The sequence below is a fragment of the Eschrichtius robustus genome, chromosome 11 (genome assembly GCF_028021215.1).
Source record: "Eschrichtius robustus isolate mEscRob2 chromosome 11, mEscRob2.pri, whole genome shotgun sequence".
Classification (NCBI taxonomy): Eukaryota; Metazoa; Chordata; class Mammalia; order Artiodactyla; family Eschrichtiidae; genus Eschrichtius; species Eschrichtius robustus.
Genome location: NC_090834.1, coordinates 50,075,835 through 50,099,517, shown reverse-complemented (window position 1 = coordinate 50,099,517; position 23,683 = coordinate 50,075,835). Strand labels below are relative to the sequence as shown.

The 23,683-nt window shown below is 37.9% G+C and overlaps 1 protein-coding gene across 10 annotated transcripts in view; it reads right to left on the bottom strand.

The window, feature by feature from the left end:
- Positions 1 to 23,683, bottom strand: part of SYTL2 (synaptotagmin like 2) — a 100,352-nt gene that overhangs the window by 3,643 nt on the left and 73,026 nt on the right. For 4 of the 10 annotated variants that reach the window (XM_068554875.1, XM_068554873.1, XM_068554872.1 and 1 more), the window contains 10 exons: positions 19,392 to 19,493; positions 17,363 to 17,416; positions 16,069 to 16,116; positions 12,442 to 12,536; positions 9,155 to 9,274; positions 7,670 to 7,839; positions 6,455 to 6,557; positions 4,266 to 4,436; positions 2,177 to 2,255; positions 358 to 457 (listed from right to left, as the gene is read on the bottom strand). In XM_068554875.1, the coding sequence (XP_068410976.1) occupies positions 358 to 457; positions 2,177 to 2,255; positions 4,266 to 4,436; positions 6,455 to 6,557; positions 7,670 to 7,839; positions 9,155 to 9,274; positions 12,442 to 12,536; positions 16,069 to 16,116; positions 17,363 to 17,416; positions 19,392 to 19,493 (1,042 nt within the window). Of the gene's footprint in view, positions 1 to 357; positions 458 to 2,176; positions 2,256 to 4,265; positions 4,437 to 6,454; positions 6,558 to 7,669; positions 7,840 to 9,154; positions 9,275 to 12,441; positions 12,537 to 16,068; positions 16,117 to 17,362; positions 17,420 to 19,391; positions 19,494 to 22,301; positions 23,654 to 23,683 lie in introns of those variants that run through there. The other 6 variants (XM_068554877.1, XM_068554876.1, XM_068554871.1 and 3 more) reach the window with 4 other exon arrangements.

Below are 23,683 nucleotides of genomic sequence, written 5' to 3'. Positions count from 1 at the left end.
CGCTCTGCAACAAGAGAAGCCACAACAATGAGAAGCCTGTGCACCACAACAAAGAGTAGCTCCCCGCTCGCCGCAACCAGAGAAAGCCTGCACGTAGCAGCTAAGGCCCAATGCAGCCAAATATAAAAAAATAAATAAATAAATTTATTTTAAAAAAACCAAAAAGCAAAAAACTAAATGAAGCCTTGGAGGGGGTTCATGTCAAAGATCCCTCTAGCTCAAGTCGCCATTGTCTCAAGTTATTTCATTTATACTACGAATGATGACTTTCAGCATCACAGATACAGAAAAGTAAAACCAAGCAGCAAAGGCCAGGCTATTGTAGAACTGAGGGAGGAGAGTTATCAATGCTGTTACCATTTAACAAAAGAATTTAGATGGCTGCCCCTTAGCAGTGGTAGATCAAGGCATTCCTTCACCCAGATGTGCACTTCTCCAGTTGTAGGAAGCTTTTTACCTGTAACAGAAAAGAGAGAGAGAAAATGAAATTCCACTGCCACTCCTCTCTTGGCAGTACTGCATCCAAAGATGCCAACCTAAAAATGGTCTGACATAGTGACGCTAGCTAGTGCTTGATCATATGATCCTAGTTGATTGTATCTATTCTTAACTATATCTTTCATAGTCTGGCTATACTGAGCTCAGATAGCTCTATGAAAATAATTTAATTGATTCCAAGTACAGAGTATTACATCATTCTTTTTGGGTTTTGCTTGACTCAATGAGATCAATTATAGATATTAGGTATGTGAATCATCCATTTACAGTTATATTCAAAACTACTCAGTGAAATGCATATACCTTTCAAATATTATTACCAATATCAATTGGTGCTGATAGGAGGCATTTTAAACATATTTGAGTATAGAGTAACCAAAACAGGTACTGGTTAAGGTACAGTCACTCTTCTTGTTAGAAGGAGTTACAAATTTTATAGGACTATTGTATAGACACACATAAGAGCCAGTATTATAGACAGGGAATTACTCAGAAGTTGGCTTAGTCTGAAGTTGTTGTCTAGGTTGGGTGCACATGGATGGAGGAATACTACCGTATATTTCTGGATAGGTGGACCCAATCAGTCAACCAACCAGTATTTAATGGGCATCTATTATGTGCTCAGCCCTATGCTAGGAATGTCATTGGACATACAAGGAATACAGGAAATCTATGTCCTTGGGAGATGTTTACAGTTAAGCTAGAGAGAGAAACACAATAAAAACTATAAAAAGGTAATATAAGAATGAAATGCAAAGTTATTACTGTAATGTTCTAGAAGATGATGTGATCAGTGAGGTAAAAACATTCAGGAAAAGCTTTAGGGAGGAGATGGGACTTCATCTAAGACTTGGATAGGCTACTGAAAGCACCTGAGTTTGCAACCCCTGATTTCAGTCCTAACATTCATATAGATTCTTAAGGAGGACAACTTGGGGAACTGTGTGGGAAATGAGAGGGGGGTTAGCACTCATTTCCTGACACTCTCTTGCTCCTTAACTGTGCTGGAAACTGAGGCCCTAACATCAAGGATGCAATTAAAAATTTTGAAGAAAAAGCTTTCTCCCCTAATGAGACCTTGAGCGTAGAGGACAAATGAGCTCTAATTTCTTAGGGGCTTCATATGAATTCTCCCAATTCCCACCTATGGGGGAAAAAAACACACCAGTTCCATTTGTATCACAGCACTATACAGGAAAGGCCATTCATGCTGTGCAGATACAAACTTTTGGGAGAGTGAGGTAAAAGTTAAAACAAGGGCTGTAAGCTGGACTGAAAAAAAAAATGAGAATTTTTCTCATAGAAACAGAAAATAGAATAGTGGTTACCAGGAAGGGGAACCTGGAAGCTGTGGTTTAATGGGTATAGAGTTTCAGATATACAAGATGAAAAAGTCCAGAGATCTGCTTCACAACATTGTAAATATACTTAACACTACTAATGGTACACTTAAAAATGGTTAAGAAAAATTTTATGCTATGTGTTTTTACCACAATAAAAAAAAAAAGAAAATTTTGTAGTTTACAACTGTGGATTGACTCATTCGGTCTATACGATTACTAAATTAGTAAGTTTATTTAGGGCTTCACCTTTGAAAAACTCATAGAACTCAAAGAAATCCTTGAAGAGAGGAGGCATAAGGTAAGGACATAAATCTGGACAGAAAATCACTACATACCAGGCATTGGCTCTGGGACATACTGGAGAGCTAACTTCATTTCACCTCTGTTTTCTGCTTCAAAGGCAACTGGTGCCGTCTGGAAAATGAAGGAATGTCAGCAGGTATGAGACACAAACCATTTACCCTGTTTGTTGGTGCTCTGTTACAGGACCATATCTGCCTCATTTCTCAGATTAGGTATCACTCATGAGTGCCCTGGATTAAAATTTCCCTCCCCATCAGAGCTAGACTGTTGCTTTTATATCTGAGAAAGCTATATTGCATATCTTTGCGGGGTACCCAGAAAACATTTCAAGGCCTTTAGTTCAGAGAAATCAGAATGGCTTCCTTGGAGACAGGAGAGGTGTTCTGGGATGCTTTGGTTTTTATAAAAACACATACATTTTGTCAGTCATTCAGCCAGCACATAAAACAACTTATTTGTATTCTCTTTCTTTGAAGGAGTAAGAAGATTCAGGGTGGGGGTGGGCAAGGCGGGGGACAAATATTACATTTTCAAAGCTGCATTAACCTAATTATTTTAGACCAAATGAGGAGATGCCTGTAAGAATAACAAAGACTGAACAATAATTTTAAAACATATCTATTATAAGAGAGAGAGAGTTCTACTTTCAAATTCTGGTCTTTTAGAGCCTTATTTCCAAAACATGGCTACATGTCAGAAACACAAGGGAAGTTAGTTAAAAATGAGATGCTTTTGACAACTTCTGAGGAGTTCTCATCTAGCAAGTCTTGGGTAGACCTAGAAATAAGTGCTTCAGGTGATTCTGATGCGATATTTTGGAACCATTTCTTGTGGAACTGTTTTATTGTGTAGATACTTAATAATAGTTTGTATTAATTGTATGTATCACTTGCAGCTATGATGGACTAGCTGGGATCACACCAACCCTCACGATGAGGATAAAAAAAAAACTGGATTAAAAGAATCTATTTGAAGGTGATGAAGAATTATTACGATAGACAGGACTCAAATGGACAAGATGTTGGAGCCTGACATTCTCTGCTTTCCACTTTGAGGCATTAGCTGATTTTCAAGTAGTGCCAACTGAGAGCACAACAAGCCTAGCAGAAAGAGACTAAGAAGCTGAGCAGGGCCTCTCACAGTGCTAGGGAGGCAAAAACTGGCCAGCTAAGGAGAGATGGTCTCAGAAAATACTCTAGACCAGTAGTTCTCAAAGTACGGTCTCCAGGCCGGCAGCATCAGCAATGCCTGGGAATTTGTTAGAAATGCATATTCTTGGGCCAGATCTTACCAAACCAGAAATCCTTGAAACAGGGCCAGAAATCTATGTTTTAATAAGTCCTTCAGGTGAATTGGATACATGCTAAAATTTGAGAACTACTACCTAGGTTTTCAGTTGCAACCCATGAAAGACCACAGCCTAGGAATATGGGCAAAGAAAAACTAGATCAGACCATGTGAAAGCTGAACCCCAGCTTCTAGTCAGTTCATTACCAGACTAGATTAAGGCAGTGTGTCCTTACTCTGTGTGTCAGATGCAAAAGTAAACCCTCTCAAATTATCCCTAGAATTTTTCATATGCAATGTCCAGCATGCGATAAAAAATGAACAGGCATATCAGAACAAAGGACCAAATGACCAAACTAAGATAAAAAATTAGATAAGAGAGACTCACAAATGTTTAAGATATTGGAGTTTTCAGATACACACTTTAAATAACTTTGATTAATACATTCATAAAGATAATGTGAAGATGGAGAATTTTAGCAGAGAAATGGAATCTATAAAAAAGAATGAAATGAAAATATAAATCTGAAAAGTATAATTGAGGACCTGTAGATGGGTGTAACAGCAGATTAGACACAGCAGATAAGAAAATTATTGAACTGAAAGATAGGCTAGCAAAAAGTAGCCAGGCCAAAGAATAGAGAGGAGAAAAAAAAAAGAATAGAAAATATAGAAAAGAGCATAAGAAACATATGGGACAGAGTGAAAAGACATAATGATCCCAAACTATGGATAAGCATTCTGAATGAAAACGCAATTTTACAGCAGCTCTCTCCTGTATCCTAGGCCCCAAACCAACCAACCAACAAACCAAACAAAAAATTCTGCACTTACCTTCCGCTTTAGAGGGTACCACTTCAATTGTTTATTCTGTTTGTTATCCCAGTCCCAAGTTTCCAAATCAAGTTCCACTTCCCCTAGAAAACTATTGCGCTTAAATGTATCTCGATGCCAAACAGACAGGTTCAGTTTCTGTGTCTTTAAGATTTGCCTGTCGATTTTATACTGCAGTTCAAAGAAGGAAATTAAAGTGGTAAATAATATTATTTTATGCCAAAGTTATGACATAGAGATGAAGAAAAAGTCATCTGGATAGATCAGATTTTCTCATCTGTTAGGTTTCAAGTCTCAAGAATATTGCAAAGTCATCTTATTCTAAGTGTCTTGTTTCAAAGAGCTCAAATTCATCTTTCACAAAAGCTCATTTTTCTTTCCCCCTCTGGAAAAGCAAATGATGGCTCAAATATCATAGCCAGTAATAGCTCTCTAAAAACAAAAGCCAATTATTCAATTTTTACTGGATGTTTTTAGTTCTAACTAGATATAACATAAATCAAATTCAGTCTAAAAATACAAATGAAGTTTAATCCAATGTTCTGTTGTCTACCTAAGGACAAAGTATTTTTTTAAATAGACTTTATTTTTTAGAGCAGTTCTAGATTCACACAAAATTGAAAGTACAGAAGAGTTCCCATATATCACCTGTCCCATATACATACAACCTCTCCCACCATTATCCTGCAAGGACAAGATTATTTTTCAAGAAAAGATCAACCTGATTTTTTTGGCATCCTAATAGTTTTAATCTAAAATGTAGCCAATCCTTGATTATATATAATCATGGAAGGGATAATAGTCTTTCTAATCTAAAAATAATCTCTACTTGGCTTTATGATATACTACTTGACTGTCCATTTTGGTTGTAGCAGACTTGTCTTTCTCTGAGTTTACCATTTAAACTAGCTGGCTGTTCCTGAGTATATGGTTGACATAGCTGACCTAGAAATAGCTAGGGTGCTGAGGTATATCATAGTCAAGTCATAATTAAAAACTTGCTACAGAAAATTCACCCATGGATGACTGAGGGTTAATTTAATGCTGCTCCTTTTCTCAGAGGATAACCAAATACTTGGACAGAATTTTCAGAAAGAGGGAATGAATAATACTTCTCATATTTGTAGTTTTAAATAATCTGTTACTCATGACTAAGGCAGCATAATAAAGTTTGAAGGAAAAAGGAATATGGGCATTTGAGCCTGGTATATTCTTCATTCATCTATCCATCCATCTATCCTTCCATCTATAAACATTTTTTAAGTACCTATACCAGACACTGTGCTAAGAGTCAGCATTTACTAAGTGTCTAATGCATACCAATTACTTCATACATATTGGTAGGTAGGTACTATTCTTATCTCCCTTTTGCAGATCTGAAGTGCAGATGGGTTAAATCATTTGCGTAAGGGTACGCAGTTTACAAGCAACAAAGAGTTGGTCCCTGCCCTCATGGAACTTACAATTAAACCAGTAGTTAAAGTGCTGAATGTTAACACAGCCTATTGTAAAACAAGGAGACTGAGGCAGCAGACAGCAGGGAAACTTAGGGGTTAAGGACAGCTTCTCATAGGAAGAGGCATTTCAGGCTGTGGGAAGTAGTTATGGACAGAATGTGGGGAAGAATATCCCAGTCTGAAGGAACAGAAAGCCCCAGCAGTGTGAGAAAATGTAGTTCCTCCAAAAGAACAGACAGGAATCAGGGTGACCTGAAGAAAGACTATGAAAGTGGAATGATGAGACTGGAGCTCAGGTTATCAAGGGAGTGGTGTGTGTGTTAAGATGGGTGTACTTGACCCTAAGTATAATGGGAATCCTCAAATATTTTAAGCAAAGAAATAACATGATCAGAATTAGGTTTTTATAAGATTGTTTTGGCGGCAATGCTCAACTTTATCAGCTGTGTATCCTTGAGCAAGTTCCTTTATTTCTCTAAGCTTCATTTGCCTGATCTGTGAGACGCATATAATACTATCCCCCTGGCAGGGTATGGAGGGCATGCATGAGATAATGCATACAACAGTCATGGTGTATCATCTCATACAAAGCAGATTCTCAGAAAATGGTTATTCATTTCCTTCTCTCGTGGTGACTGACTTCCTCTGTAGAGATACTACCCAAGATGACATGGCCTTTTAAATGCATAGGTAACCATTTAGGATTTTCCTAGATAGAGAGGTCATAGATACCCGCAGTATCTCATTATACACAGGATTCAACGTTTTCTTCGCTACAATCGTTTTCTTCTTGCCCATTTTGCCCTTGTCTGGTAACAGATAAGTCTTTACATATCTAAAAAGAGAATTGAACAGAAAAGAAGGTTAGAGAAAATAAAAGTGATGTGTCTACCTCCACTTTTAAAAATGCATTGGAAATTGATAGAAATAATTATTTCATGACACTAGGAAAAGCAGTATGTAATAAATGCTCTCACCAACACCTTCACACTTAAGCTTTTAAAGTGATTTCAGTGGAATTGATAATTTGATATTGTTTTGAAGATTTTTAAGGGATATTTCCTGAATTCCTTTCTTCCTTTGACCTTAACTAATGTGGGGCAAGGGGAAGACGACAGACCTCTAAGGTGATGCTTAATTCTATTGGCTAGTTTCCTATTAAGAAAAGACTTTGATGCTTCCAGAATTAAAAAAGTTTTTGTGACTGTCTTTTGAAAAAAAATAATCTGGTACATACTTAATCAAGCCATATGAATGTTAAAAAAAAAAAAAAGAAGAAGAAAAAGAAAAGAAACGAAAAGGCTATTAAGCCCAGTTCCTTTTAGGATTGGGTTTATGCTAGCAAAATAATTAAGAATCAGACTTCTGCATAGGGATAAATAGGGAATACCATTCAACTTTGTAACTAAACTGAAATGCAATTAAACCTGTGATTTCAAAGATGAATTGGTAATTCCCCCTAAAGTTCTATAGAATATGATTTAAATATGGAAACTACCTTATTCTAGAATCTTAACTATTTCTGCACCACAGAGCATTATAAAGTATGTCCCACGTGTCCCTAATCTTAGAGAAAGTTTGAAAGTGTGTGGAGAGAGATTGGGGCTCAATCCATCATTCCTCATTTTGCTGCTAAATTTATGTAAACAGTCGCTTATCTTCTCTGTCCCTTGTTTCCTTATCTGTAAAAAGAAGGAATCAGGACAAAATGACCTCAAAGGTCCCTTCCAACTTGAAACATTTTGTGCTTCTCTGATATTTTTATAATTTAGTAGGTTTGGCGTATGCATCTATAAAGTAAACAGCATTTCCCCCCAACTTTTTTTCCCAAACATTCCTTTTAACACAGTCACACACATACCCTCCCTTCAATTACTTTCTTTCCTTCCCAATTTCTACAAGATTAAGAGTAACGAAGAGAAAATAGTGACTCCAAAATGTACTTACGGGTCCGAACGCTGTTTTTTAATATCTGCTGCTGCTAAGTCTTTACACTGGGCCACAAAGACATGCAACTCCTTCAGTGAGTCCACGTAGTCGATTGCAAACTGAATATTTCCCTTCACTTCCAGATTGCCAAAGTCTCCACTATAAACACTCATCACACTGCCGCTCACCTGAAAGCGTCGGAAACAGGCAGTGTTTGTCGCTATCTCATTCTTGAACCCAACACAAGGATCATGGATGTAATCTTTGCTTGCCATTATTTCTCTAGTTTGCATATAAAAGCAGTTAATTTAATACGGCATCAAAAAAGCGTACCAACACAGACAACCTGACATGATATACATGACATGATGACTAGTGTTTAACAAAAATTGCTTCTAAGAGACATAGATGAAAAGTGAAATGCAAAGTTTTTTAGATGCTGACTCATTTCAAAGCAGGGTGATTTTATGGTAGGGGGCATTCAGAGTTCCATTTTTAGGCATGCTTAGAATTTAAAGTGTTAAAGAAAGAGGATGTGAGAAACCCCAGGCACAAAAATCACAGTGACACATTGCTCTATCAAATTTCCAAGGCACTAAAAAGGAATTTTACTATGTTACCCATCCACTGAATCTAAGAAAATGCTTACTGAGCCATACACTTTTAGAGGTCAGGAAGGGCAGAAAATGGATGATTGATGAAGGAAGTTTAAAGCCTTCCCAAGGTCACACATTTGATTGTCATCAGCAGAAATTCAATTTACATAGATTTTTTAACAAAGAGTTTGAAAAATGCAAGGCTAGTAAGAATTTAAGCACAGATTTATCATTTGTTTAGCAGACCTGGTGAGATATGTGCATGTGTATATATATCAGAGATATTTGGATAAGTGTATGTGGACGTATTTACATATATATTTCTACACACATCTTACATGCACACACAAAACTACCTCACTTTATGAAAGTTCTGTGTAAAGTCAAATTCTCTAAATCAAATCTGAGCAACTACACGTAGGGAGTTTTCCTTTGAAAACTCCATTCTGAATCCCTCTATGGGGCAAAGAATCGCCTCTCCTATTATTTTATGTGAATCAGTACTTTCATTCATCAGAATAAAAGTCTTGCTAAAAGAGAGGTACAATTCTATACCTGCACACAGTATATAAAAGCATATCAGATATAAGCATACCTTGTGATAGCTACCCCATTTGTTGCACAGAAAAATTTAGTGGTTCATCTTGTTGGTAATTTAGGTTTATTTTTTAAGTACTTACATCCAAAAAACCATATTTATTTATTTTGGATATGAACTCTCTTGTGATTAAAACAGAGAAAAAGGAAGATTTAGCTAGCCAGAAGCCAACTGTGGGTTAGAGAAAAAGCTCTCATGCCCCTGGAATCTGAGAAATACAACAAAAGGCCCTTTTACAGTAGCAGGAGCATGGGGGAGCAAGGTTCGCAGAAGCAGAGGGATATTAACATGAAGCCTTTGTTTACATACAGAAGACAAGGACGTCATGCCAGAGGAGCTGCTAAGATTGGTTAAAGAGCTCGGGCTCTTCTTGTGTCTGCTGAGCTGGTAACTGCCTTCTGATGCTGTATCTGTTTCTCTGTCATCACTCTACAAAACATCATACAATATATACAAAATTTAAATTCAGAATGAGTCAAGATCAAAATCTGTTTAGATAAAGATAATATCTTGGTATCCCACTGATCTATGACATTTTCCAAGGTCAAAGTGCTAACTGCCAAGGAATGGTATTCAAGATGGGGTGGGTGGTCTGCCTTGGACCTCATCTTAGGAGGAGAGCAGTGGTTAGGTACTGAAATAACAAAGCGATTTTTTTCACCTACAAGGTGTGGCCCCAAGGTGCATTCTCTTAATATTATACATTTATATTGCTTGGAAAACTTTATTGATACATAAGAGAAATTAACTTTACCTAGGCAATAAATGGTCTAACATTTACTATCAAATCATAAAATGTCATGCCTAATTCCTCTCGTTAACATAGGCTTAACTTCCTTAAAAATCAATAGTGTCTCATTTTACTTGAGACACTACTAAACTAGGGAAAACAAATGCTAATCTGATCTGTGTTTCAAGTTTTTTACACATATGTATATATGTGTGTATATATAATTTTAAACCACCTCTTAGGTATTTTTATAGTGTTATTGTGCTTATCTTTTGTGTTGCTAAAGGGAAGTATATTGATTTGTACATTCTGCCCACATTAGATTTTAACAAATTAAAAAAAAAAATAGGCTTCCCTGGTGGCGCAGTGGTTGAGAATCTGCCTGCCAATGCAGGGGACACGGGTTCGAGCCCTGGTCTGGGAAGATCCCACATGCCGCGGAGCAACTAGGCCCGTGAGCCACAGCTACTGAGCCTGTGCGTCTGGAGCCTGTGCTCCACAACAAGAGAGGCCGCGACAGTGAGAGGCCCCCCCACCGCGATGAAGAGTGACCCCCTCCTGCCACAACTAGAGAAAGCCCTCGCACAGAAACGAAGACCCAACGCAGCCAAAAATAAATAAATAAATAGATAAATTTAAAAAAAAAAAATAGCAACAAGATACTTATTTTAAATATGTCCCAGGAAATATTTACCTGGGTCAAGAAAGAAAAGTGACAATAATAAATTTTATTATATTTAGATCTATAGTTTATTAGATGGTAGCTTTAAGAATTTATGCTTCAGAATGAGTTCCTTTTGGGGTTAGAGAGTTTATGGAGCAGTTCAGTGGCTCCTGGGGTTAGGGAAACACCTTTATGGAGGAGTGATTAGTTCATGCCAACATATTCCAGGGCCCATGCAATTACATGTCAATATAACAGATGCCAATCCTAACGCAGATTAAGAAAAGGGTTAAAAAATTATGATTTATATGGATGAGAAAAGAATCCTTACTCAAGGGTGAAAAAAAATCTATACATTTTTAATGTCTCTATTATCATACTCCCTTGCCACATGCTTACAGACCATTTCCCCCTATCATAGCCGTAATACATTCTACCTGGTACATCAGATCATTAGTGATTATTGGAAGGATAGGACCTTGTCTTGATGACCTGGAACACTGATTTTCATAAAGTTGGTACTCAACAAATGTGACTGACACTAAGCCTCAAAGGGACAGTGGACAAAGAAGCAATGCCTGATTTCATCCCACTTCCTTTAACATTCAGTCCAACCCCAGGTACTTTGAAAGGTAAAATGATACAGCTTAATTTGGCATCTCTGATGTACAAACTCAAACAATTTGGACTGTCTTTTGTGTGGAGCAGTGAGGCAGCAGGTTAAAACTGAAGGGAGGAGAAAAATAAAAAATCAGGCCAGTCAGGTATCATTGGCCTCTCAAATTATTAGACGGTTCATTCATATGACCAACCAAGACCAAAGCATATCTACAAAGGTATAAGACCATAGGAACTCCATGAGGTGCCTATGCTGGCTTCCAGCTAATGAGTTAGTTTCAAAGAATGAGTGATTCTTTCTAAAGGAACTGTAATGTGGGCTCTTAAGCATATGCAAGGGCTGAATACTTGCAGATACAGTTCATCTAAGGCTCAAGAGTAGACAGAACGGTGCCCAGGCGGTAGGGGAGGAGGGATGTAATTTATATATTGTCCAGAGCTTTCCTTACATTCCATCTACTAAGAGAACACTTAAGGATGAAGCTTTTAGTTCACCATTAAAAATCAGACCAAAACTGCAAACGGGAACAGCTAACATTAAGGTACTCTGTGTCAGCACTGTGCTATGTGTTTTCCCTGCATTATCTCACTGACTCCTCACAATCTAACGAGGTAGGTACTAGGGAAGCTAAGGAAATTGTCCATAATCACGTAGCAAATTAGTAGCATAGCCAGAACTGGGAGTGCCTAACCTCAAAGCTCAGGCTCCTAACTACCTGGCTGCAAGAACATGGCATCTTAGTTAAGGACCTGAGTTCAAATCCTAGATCTACTTTTTAGTAGCTGTTGGATTTGGGGAAAGTTACTTAACCTCTCTGAGGCTCTTTCTTCTTTTATAAAATGGAGAAATTTGTACCTACCACATTTTGTTTGTGAGAGTTAGACATCAGAGCGAATATCAAGTGCCTGGTACTTACTAGGTACTAAATGAATAATAGGTAATAGTCATGTTCTTACTTGAGACAGTAGGTATAGTAGTTAATAGCATGGGGGTCAGATCTGGGCTCCAGTGCTGGTTTAACCCCTTTCTAGCTGAGTGAGGTTACCTTACCTCTCTTACTCTCAGTTTCCTCATCTGTAATATCTGGGGATAATGATGGTGCCCACCTCCCAGGGTTAATGGAGGATTAAATGAGATAATGTACATAAAGTGCTTACCCCCAGTTGATGCCGATAAAGTTTGCTATGTCACTGTTACTTTACTATTTTAACGTATGCTTTCAAGCTAGTCATGCTACCTAGACTAAGCTTTCACAAATCAACTGTACTCTAAACTACAGAGGAGCTCATGCCAACATTTTTCTGCTGGATTTCTTATTTTGTACCCACTTTGAAACAAAAGTCACATTCCCAAATCTATGCACTTTGACTTCACCACCAATAAGAGTTACTGTATGAGTCAAATGAGATGTGCCTTGCCTTGTTCCAGGACTAACAACACTACCTCTATTGACATGAGAGGCGAAGGTCAGTCCTGCTGACCTCTTCAGTCTCTGCTATGGCTGCATACAGACACACCAACCTTGGCATAGCAAATCCACCTATTTGGTTCCATTTTTCGGAAGGTACAAAACACAAACTTGCCTCATCTTGGAGAAATGCTGGAACAGACTTGCTCATCCTTTTGAGTTTGTCAGGGTGGGAAAACTGATTATCAGGTTGTGAAGGCACTGTGGAAACTAAACAGTAGCATTTCCATTCAAAATTATCCTCACAGTTGTCAGACAAACATAAGGCATAAGTTGAAAACACACTTTTCTTTCGTCTATGAACAGAGATGTTTTTGTAAATTGGTTAAAGGCATAGTAGTTCACATGCACAGGACCATAAGGTAAGCAACATGCAATTATAGAGAGAGAACTAGCAAGGAGTTGAACCAAATAGAAAACAAAAATTTAAAAACCACTAGGTTTACTGGACTGCAGGACTGGATTTGAATTATACTGAAACCTACTACCAATGTGAATTGGTTTTAACTTATATTTTTTCACATTAGAGCTTTGAACCACAGGATCTGTACTTTATTGGTTCATCTCCTTGAGATATATTACATTTTGAACATGCTGCAGGCTGAAAAACTATTTCATCAGATAGCAAGGATCTTTGTACACAACTCAATCATAAAAGTTTTCTGGCTATTGAGTGTCTAAAAGGAGGTTGGTTTCTTCAGTGATTGTTGGGATTACCTGTAAGAGTGTTTCGCCCTCAGAAAGTCGTGAAAGACTACAATTTCAAAACTAATTATTTTTTGAAAATAGAAATTATTTAGATACCTGTCAATTCAGAGAGTTTTCAATAGAGATATCCCAAGGCCAAGTTCGAATGATTCAATTTAAGATACTCTAAGAATTTACTATGAAAATGTAGCATATGGTTTCTTTCTGATACAGTAAGTATATGTGTGGAAGTCACAATAAGATGATGAATTCGCTTCCTCATTTGTGTAACTCTAGTTAGAAAACTTTCTTCTTCTTTGCCTAAGAATGACAATGTCTAAGCTTTTCTTATGGTGAATCAGAGCTTCTATATTGAATGGCTTAATATTTTTCAAGGCACTTAGAACAGTGTCTGGCACATATTAGGCCTTATGTAAATATTCACTAAACAAATAAACATTATCTGATAGGAAATCTTTAAATTATCTTTTCAATGTGATATAAATATACTGACTTGACTTTCTCATTGAAAGAGATACTAGGAAAACAGATAAATAAAAATCAAATTGTCAAAAAAAATTGTCAAATTGTCAAATTGTCAAAATTGTCAAATTGTCAAAAAAAATCAAAATAATTGTTATTATTTCTACATATAACTCAAAAGGCTCAAATTTAGTCCTGAGCATTAGCTAAATTCATCTTTAGTTAAAAGAAATCTAATGAAGGAAGACAGAAACTTGAACTACACATATTAAATATTTGCTTATTCACATAATAGTTCTCACCTAGCTTTAGGCTCACAAATGCATCAAAATACATTTATGGTGCCTCACAAGATGATACCTACTTTAATTACTTCCCATTAAACAATAACACATGTGTGTGTGTATTCAGGTGACTTATACTGAAGCAGTATAAGATGAGATCCCGCAAGGGCACAATGTAGCCCAATGAGTATGCAAAACTTTTTTAACATAACACTACTCCCTATTATTTTCAAAAGTATATATCTGTTACTCAAATGTAGTCAGTTTTACATTTATTGGGCTTTAGTTATTTGTGTTTTGATCATGCATTTCATTTTGTCTTGTGGTAAGAATACACTCTTTACTAGAGAAAAGGAATAACCCCAGCCCAGACATTAAGAGTCATCTTGGAAAATATCACAAAAAAGAGAAATTAATTTACCCAGAATTTAGCACACGATTAGCCTATGTCCCTTGACCAATAACTAAGCTAATTAGGAGGTCACATATGAAGACACAGACATATAGGCATACATTGTCTATGCCTATGTTTTGTTTTCACTCCTCAAGTTAAATGTTGAACAAAACACAGAAAGATAAACTAGGATGCCCAAACTTAAGTATCCAGTTGCCAGTTCAAAAGCAACTGGAAAAGCCTCTTTACCCAACACCCCTGAGGGACAGAAGTCTTGTTTCCTCTGCAGCAGCCGGACAGAGAACACACACCAAGGGCTGAAGCCTGGATTGCCTTCTTTCCTAGGTGGTTCTTAAGAATCTGTCAGGTCATGTGCCAAAGCTCAGCTCCTTCATCTCTGGCAGGAGAACCTCATGAGCAAAGTTTCAGATTTCAGATGAGATGTCACGGCTTTCAAGCATCAGCATTTCTCTACCTAATGGCTCCTTCCTTTGGCTGCTCTTCTCTTTAAGAATTATCAGCACACCCAAAGACTACTGGGAAACTGTTATTAAAAATTCTGTGGACTCCTGAGGGCAGGTGTGTGTATCATTATCTTCAACCCTCCAGTGCCTAGGATTATGAAACCACCTGAAACAGGGACGTCAAGAAGACACACATGCATATCTGCATGCTTTGCTAGCCTCCACAAAAACCTTTTTAATTCACTATTTGTACTCAAGACAATAGTCACTGTTAAGAACAGCAGTCTTAAGATTGAACAGAAAATGGTGAATAATCATTATCTTTTCTTCATGGTGGATATTAATTAGTTGATGCATATTAGCTACCACAAGTGTACATACATTTCTTTCTTTTTTTAAATTGAAATATAGTTGACATACAATATTATGTTGTGTACTAATTAATAACTTGACATTTGCATATATAATGATCACCGTAAGTCTAGTAACCATCTGTCCCCATACAAAGTTATTACAATATTATTGGCCATATTCCTTATGCTGTATATTACATCCCCACAGCTTTTTTATTTTATAACTTAACCTTAAAAGGTTAAGTTATAATATAAACTTAACCTTTTCCCACCCACCATGCCCCCCAGCAACCATCTGTTTGTTCTCTATATCTTTGAGTCTCTGTTTTGTTTTGTTTTGTTTTTTTAGATTCCACATATAAGTGAGATCATATGGTATTTGTCTTTCTCTGACTTATTTCACTTAGCATAATACCCTCTAGATCCATCCATGTTGTCACATACATTTATGACTTGAGATTCAGATGTTCACTTGCTTTATATATTGAACTATACTATTTGAGTTTAGTTTTGAACCTCAGAGCTTAAACCCTGCGCATTATAAAATTTGCTCCTATAGATAATGTAGAGAGGCATATGTGACCATACTACATACTAATTGTCAAAGTACAGTCCTTTCTTAGGTCCAGATACATTATAAATTGCTTCATGTCTATAGCCTTGTGTAAAGGCCATAAGAGATCCAATACTCCAGACCATACTGCAACATAAAAGCCAAGTGATATTAGAAGGTGCCAACTTCATTTTAAGTAAAGACTCAAAGAGCAGAGAGACTGGCAAAAGTATAATAGTACTCAGCAATAACGTGTGTATATATAATACATATACATATGTATACATAAAAATTTTAAACATATATAACTATCCCTCAGTGGAATCATGAATTAATCTTTCAACACAGATAGTAGTAAAATATTTTTAATAAAACCCTTGTCAGAATGAAATAGTTTTGTAAGCTGCAAGAGTTTAGTATAATAATAAATGCTACGTTATTAATGGGGTTAGTTATTTCAGTACATTTAACACCATGTAGAGTGGCAACATTTAGTCATTTGTGAGAAAGATCCTGCTACTCACTTCCTGGAATGCATTCATTTGTATCTGGTTCCTGATCTGCTTTTTGATCTACTCAGAAGAGCAACATTGAGAATAAATACCATTTTAACAGAAAGATGAAAGAGACACGAAAATAAAGCTCAAATGTCAGTTTCACAACTAAGACTGCAGAATACATCTGACAGTTTTTCAGCTTGCTTTCCTCCATTCCCCAGTGCAATTCTTCATTAGCCTCTTTGAGGTCTCCTGTTCAACTAAATATCCAACATCCAGCACAGGAGATGTGCAGTGTCTTTCCTCTCACTCAATAAGCCACAGCATGGAAAATGGAACGAGCACTGTACTAGGAGTAGTGAAGCTGAGATGCCGGTCCCCACCCTCCCACAGACTGACTAGCTACAAGAGCTTAGACAGATCACCTAATTTCTCTGAGCTTTTCTTAGCTGTAAAATGAAGATAAAAATCACTGCCCCACTTACTTCAGTGAGGTGGCTGTAAACATAAAATGAGAAAGACAAAACTATTACATAAAAGTAAGGAATGACCTTTGAAGAGCTCTGTTGCTGCATTCTACATGAGAAAGCTCAGTTAATATACATTTTTATCATTATAGTGCAGGCAACTTAGAAAACAAAATTCTAGCATACAAGTATAAATTATATTTATGTTTGCATAAATGCTGAGCCATAAAAATCAGACTCATTTCCATCCCTCCCACCACTATTACTCTATTCATTTTATAACTGAACCAAGTAATACCTGATCCATTGACAAGCTGCAAGACCTTCTGGCTCCTTAAAATTCAGAATCAGTTAATTTCACCCTTGGTCTAGACTGTTATTTACTTGAGCAGAGGCAGGATCCCCACTCTTGTTCTGGAACCCTTTCCTTTGACCTTAAATCTTTACCAGTTATACCTAGAGAAATCTAAATGCTGAGACTTGAGAATCAAATATAGGAATTACTTAACCCAGGAACCCACTCCACTTTCCCTGCCTTCACAAGGAGTTTTGCAAGTCAGAGTAGCAAAAATCTGCTCATACCCATAGAAATACAATTTCCTATTTTTAGAAACCCTCGCTTCCCTAGGGTCTCTGATGAGATCCTCACAACAGTATCACCAGCAGAAACCTTAAGAATACAAGCAGTATTAAATGCACCAAGTCAGAACCATTTTATAATAACTTAGGCACAATTCATCACATAGCGACAAATGACGTTCTTCTATTTCTCTAACAGCTGCATCCCGGTGACTGCCCAAACCATCCCAGAACCTAATACACAGACAGACATGCAAATACATAAAGATATTTACCATCTTCAGCACTACGCACTAATTCTTCTGGCAGATTATCTACTTTTGCTTGATCTGTGCAGGAGAAATTAACAAATGGTTAAAACGACTGACCCTTGGCGAGAAAGAACAGTGAGATTGTCCCTGGAAGCCCCCGGAGTTGGAAGCAATTAGTCAAGATGCGGTGAGGGGTGCAACCAAGATGTCTTCCCCAAAATACTTTCTCTTTAGATTAGCTAGTTGAGCCAGTGCCATAGCGGGAGCTCCCATTTCAGCCCCGATGCAGCTTACATCAGCACACTGCTGCACACGGACTCCCAAGGGTTAGAGGGTTAGCTCAGAGCAAGCAATCGGCTGGCAGCAGGAGAAAGCACAGGGCTGCAACAGCCTCTTTATGCTTCTGGAAAGGGTAAGATGCTAGCCATGACTAACACCTTCTCAAACCCACGGTCATTAACAAATATTTCTGTGCGTGCATCATCATTTGTGTATGCCTCTGGGAGCCTTGCTTGGGAAGTCAACTGAAGAGATGTAACTGGGGACCAGCTGCTAAGTGGAATCTTGGCAGGCTACTGTGAGAGTGGGTATCGGTATTTGGAAAGGAGCATGCAGGAATACCCGTCAGCTGATGGTGTTTTTTATTTTAACCCTACACATTCCTGAGTACTTTAAAGCTGCACCATGGAAATAGCCACATGCTTCTCAGGCAAGAGGTTTGCCAAACTGGACAATTGTTGCTGAGTTTTTTGTTGTTTTTTTTTTTTCCTCAGGGCCCATCACTAACATCAGGAAGAACAATCAGGGCTGTCCAACAAAGGACTGGACTCGCCTTCTCTGGAAGCATTCAGGCGGATGTGGGGGGTTGGCCACCTGTTAAGGGGGCTTTAGAGGGAATTCCTGCACTGGGGGGAGTTTGGAATGGGTGACCTTCAAGGTCCCTTCCAACCCTGAGATTCCAAGATCTTTGGTAGGGTGAGGACTGCATTCCAAACTGGGACTATTGCCCCCAGAGCCCTGAAAATCTCTGAATTTTAAGAATTGTTTAGTGGCATAGCTTTTTCTTTTTTCTTTTCTTTTCTAAAATCTGAGTTTTCAGTCTCAATTGCAGATGCGTAAAAATATTCTAAACATGACAATGGTCAATTTTAATCATGTGAGTTTGGCAGTGGTTAACTCGCACTCAATAAGTTTTCGCATGACCATCTGTAATCCCAGGGGTGAATTTTAGCTTAAAAATATTAAGAACAAAACCCCAAGAAGTCACAATCTCTAAGTCCCTATATACATTACGCTGTATGTTAGTACTCTAGAAATCCTTCACCAGTTAAAGCAGCAGCCGGTGGGGAACAGTGTGCCTGAAGTGTTGCACGTCAGATAGCCTTTGGGCTTATAATTCCACTATCCAAAAGAAATGCATGAAAAGGCATAAAAGAGAAAGCAAAGTCCTTGAAGCCAGGGACTAATTCATCTCTATATCATGCAAAAATTCATCAGACATCCAACACTGTCATATGTAACATGGTCACTTCATAAATGCTCTTGTTAATAGCCTGTTGATTTTGAGTCCCAGCTCTGCTGTATGAAAGGAAGCAAACTACTTTACCTCTGTGAACTTCACTTTCCTCATCTGTAAAATGGGAGTAACAATTTGTCCCTCACAGGGTTGCCTACGCCAGTTAAATGGGAAAATGCATGTAAAACACTTAGCCAAGTCCTGGCACACAGTGCTCAATCAATGTTAGTTATTACCACTAGAACCACTAGCTACCACAGTCTTTTAAAACTCACTGTACTTGAATAAACACTCAAACTGGGATTCTTCAAGGAAACCTAGTATTCTAGTAACCAAACCTCACGCATTATTTTAAAAGCAAAGTTCCAGCCACTTTAGGCTGAGCCTCTTCAGCTCACTTGGGAAAAGTTATTCTCATCTGTTAACCCCCCTTTAGGGTTTTCAGCAGTTTCAGCATGCAGTGAGGCCACAGAAGAGCACATACGCATGTTTAAGCTGAGATGGGGGCATGAACAGTGGGGCAAACTTTATTCTCACTTGATGAATCTGATGCAATATCTTCTAGACTTTTGGAAGGCATTTTCCTAGCAGCACTCCTTTCCAAAGTTTTCAAAACAGGACTGGGTTCTTCTTCTGAACCTGTTGCAAGACAAAACCGATGAATACTGCACAAAAGAAAAAAGAAAACAACCAAGCTCTTAATAATCAACGGACACTGAAATGGTAGGTTGAAAGGAGGCATTATGCCATAAGCCTCTATACTTTTATTCACTCTATGAAGCACTCCAACAGAAGAAAATAAAATTTCTCCACTAAAGAATATTAGTATATTCTTTAAATAACTTTCCTGGTCAAGAAATATTTGTAAGCATAAATGATACAGAAACAAGATTAACAAGATTCCCACATTAATAGAAATGTGCTCTCTTAGTCTTTTACACCTCTATTTTAGGCACATGATTTGTTCTGTGCCAGACTTTGAATCTTTCCCCTTCACTTCTAGCTTTTGAAGACAGCCACAAAATGGTTATAGGAGCATTAAAATAATTAGCTGAAAACCATAGAAGGCAGGATTCAGATGTTTTAACATCTGTGTATAATTGGGTGCACAGATGGGTGAATTCTCCAGATCAACAAATGTAGGCTTTTTGGGTTTCATGAACTGGTGAAATTTCCAACAGAATGTTGGGTAATGACATGAGGTAGTCAACTTTTTATTTTACTAAGGCATTTGGTAGGGGGGGGTGGAGGGGGGTGGGGGGAGAGGAAGGTCTCTATTATCTACTAATGCCTTTATTTTATAAAAGGAAAGGCATTTTAGGACAACAAGGAAAAAAGAAAAAGAAAAAGGGCATAACCAGAGAATAAGAACAGTTCTTTAAATACATCTAATTTTATAAAAGTTTTTCTCTAGATAGTCCTTAATTGTTCCATTTTGACAGTGGAAACTCCATCATGGATAAGCCCTGGTCTGAGTACTCTCATTCATCACTGTTGTAGTCTCAGTGACTAGAACAGTGGCTGGCAACAGGCACTTCGAAAATGTTTGCTAAATCAATGAATGATTCCATTAATGAGTCAGTGAATTTGGGAACTACTTCTCTAGACAATACTTTCCTGAAATGCATCCCAGTTCTGCCCAATGTTAATAGGCATTCTCCAGTAAACGGATCCTAAGATGAATTAGATTTGGGATGCTCTGTGTTCAAACTTAAAAGCGTTCTTACTGCAGACCTTCTCAGTGACTTTAATACGCTTTAGTGTACTAATCATGTGCACGATCTCCCAGCATTCCCTCCCCCCCTTTTTAAAGGAACATACTGAGGTATTGGTTGGTTAAGAGCTCAGCCACAAGTCAAACATGCTAGGCTGCTCATCAAAATTATGGTGCCTTGTTGTCAGCTTCTTCCCTACTCTCACTCCACCCCCACCCATTTATTTAAAAAATAATAATTTAGGTTAGAAGATACAAAACTATGTACTATTTTATACCTCCTACTTGGCTTATAATTTTAAAATATCTTCTCTGGGCTCTGTGTGTCTGGGTGGTTATTTATATTGATGATTTCTTTTTTAGATAGGCTTTTTTGCTGTTCAATCAGTTATGCTGGTATACTTTAACACAGCCATATACATTAAGCAATAGTCTGCAAAGTAAGTGCAAATTTACAAGTCCTTCACCTCCTATAGGTCAATTTGCCCTAGTAACTCATGGGATAGCTTAGTAAAAGTCTACTTCAACAAGTTTAAGATGTTGCCTTACACTCTTGCATATGTCTGGTTTGAGAGACTGGTATTTCATTTTCCTTTTCTCACCAGTTACAAATGTTAAAGGGGCTTCAGCTTGATTAATTAGGATTAAAGGTAGATTCTTCGGTCAGTTTTCAATAAGAGGCCCTACAGCTACTTGCAAAGGAGCCCAAACCTCACAAATCAGCCACTCAGTAAAGCTCATTTGTTCTCATTGAGACTGAAGGGAGCTAGAAAATGACAAATTCTATTAATTTTCTACTAAGGAAGGTGATCAACATTAGTTGTTGTGCAATTTTGGTTAAAATGTTCCAGCCAGAGAGCATCCTTTATCATTTCATCACTCTAATCAGCTAACTTCTAATCCCTATTTGTTCCTGGGTTTCTCTCCCAAAATAGCCAGGTTGCTCAGAATAGCAAACTGAGACAAGCCCTATCTTTTATAGCCTGGCTGAAACCAGAAGCCCAAGTCCACTTAGGTGAATATGGTAATTGATTAAGATCTCCATCCACTTAGCTAAGGCTGGAGCCAAAGAAATGCAGCAGGCCAGGCAATGCCCTTATAGGTGGAATCAGGTGAGGTCATCAGACTGAGGCATACCCTAGAAGGGGAGGATCCTGCAGATAATTGCAAACAAGAGGGAGAGAGTGGCAACAGAAACACCACAGCCCAAGGTATCTGAGGGAAACGTCCAGCCTTGCACTTTGTTCCTGGTACTTAGCCACTAATGTGGTAAACTACTGCTCTTTAAAGGGAAATGTGTGACCAATATGGGAGTTTCTTGCCACAAATCTTACTAGAGACTCCTGTATGGACTGCCAATTAGGAAATTCTAATTAGTTCCAAGAGGAAAGCACACTTGGATGTTTTAGAGGTACTCTCTAAACCCCAAAAGTTCTTTAAAAAATATTTTTGAAACCTAAAAATTCTATCATTGATCACTGAGAATAAAGTCAGATTCTGAAACACTGCCTGATGGGTAAAGCTATCTCTATGTAACTCATTTGATTATAGAATATAAAAGGAAATGTAGTTTTTTATTAAGAAAATCTAGGGAGAACTGAAGTACAAAGAAGAATTTAGTACTATTTGGGATTGTCAAATTAATCCCAATTCTAAAAACTACACCATCCTTTATGTCAGCATTACATAAATCAACTCATTAACCAATCAGTTAAAAACTTCAAAATGCTCACTGGAGGTATTTCTGCAGCTTTCTGCCTTAGAAATGATGTTTCCATCTGAAAAATCAGAGTCAGAGAAACCTTCTTTTTCTTCCTTTTTCTCTTGTCTCTTATATGGTGATGCCAGAATCAATTCAACTTTACTTATTTTTGTAGAGTTTTCTTTGTTTGTCAGGAGAGGAATGGGTTGCCTATTTCTGGGCATGTTAATTGCTTCAGGAGCCTCTTTGAAACCAAGCTCCTGAAAAGCCCCTTCTTGAAATACTGCAACCTCACTTTCATAATTCCTGTCCTCTGGGGGTTTTATAGTTTCAGTGGTCCCTATTTCATGGTCCACAGAAAGTTGTGAGGTTCCAGGGATCTCAACCCCACTTTCAAAACCACAGAGATCTATTGGTAAGTTAGTCACAGCTTTGTCTCTTCCCAACACTTTATCACGTTGACTGACTTGAGATTTGAAAACATTACTCTTAAGTTTCATTTCTGAGGCCTTTGAGGCTGTGCAGTAAAAAGAGGGCACTTTCCCCAAGAACCTGGCCTGCTTTGACTGTGAAGGCTCCTTCTCAGGAGTTTCTTCCTTCACTGACACTTGGAGCTGATAAGAAGGACCGTTAGATGATTCTTTAAGGAGTTTCTCAAAGCCAATCTCAAAAGCACTCCCAGTAATTGATGGAGTCTCAGGCTTTTCTACTGTTTCTTTTATTTCCTTAGGATGGAATTCAGAAGCAGCTTGCCTGGGCACCTCAGTACTACCTATTAACTTTGATGAATAAAGAGTCCCTGTATCACTGTCATATATTGAGCAGGGGGTTTCCATTGTTTCCTTCAGTAGTTTTTCTAAGACAGCACTGAATTCAAGGAGCTCTGATTTAGGCTGAATAATTGTTTCCCTCACAATTTCTGTCACTTCCTGAGATAACTCTTTGCCATACTGAGCAACAGTAGACGCAGATGAGCTAAGGGTTTGTTCTGATGAAGGCATTTGGGCAGCTAAATAAGATCCAACTTTATGAGTTTTATCAGGAACTACACTGAAGGAACACAAATCCTTTCTGTCTGGAACTAGGCTGTCCATTGTAGTCTGTGATGGGATAACTCCCAGAGAATTTGAGGGGCTACCTTCTACCTGTGCACCTTCAGGAAATTCTGCTTTTACTTCTCCAGAAACTACTTCCCTCCCAACTGGATAACTCAACCAAGCTTCTCTAAGTAGCTTTTGTAATACAGCCTTTACATCATTCAGTGCAGGTTTGGATGGAAGAAGAACTTTTTCTACAGTCTCAGAAATTTCCCTTTGAGAAGGTACTGCCTTATTCTGAGGAGCAAGATGGGCATCCTTAGAAGAAGGCATATCTTGGGGAGTGTTGGCCACATCCCCAAAAGAACCCTTTCTG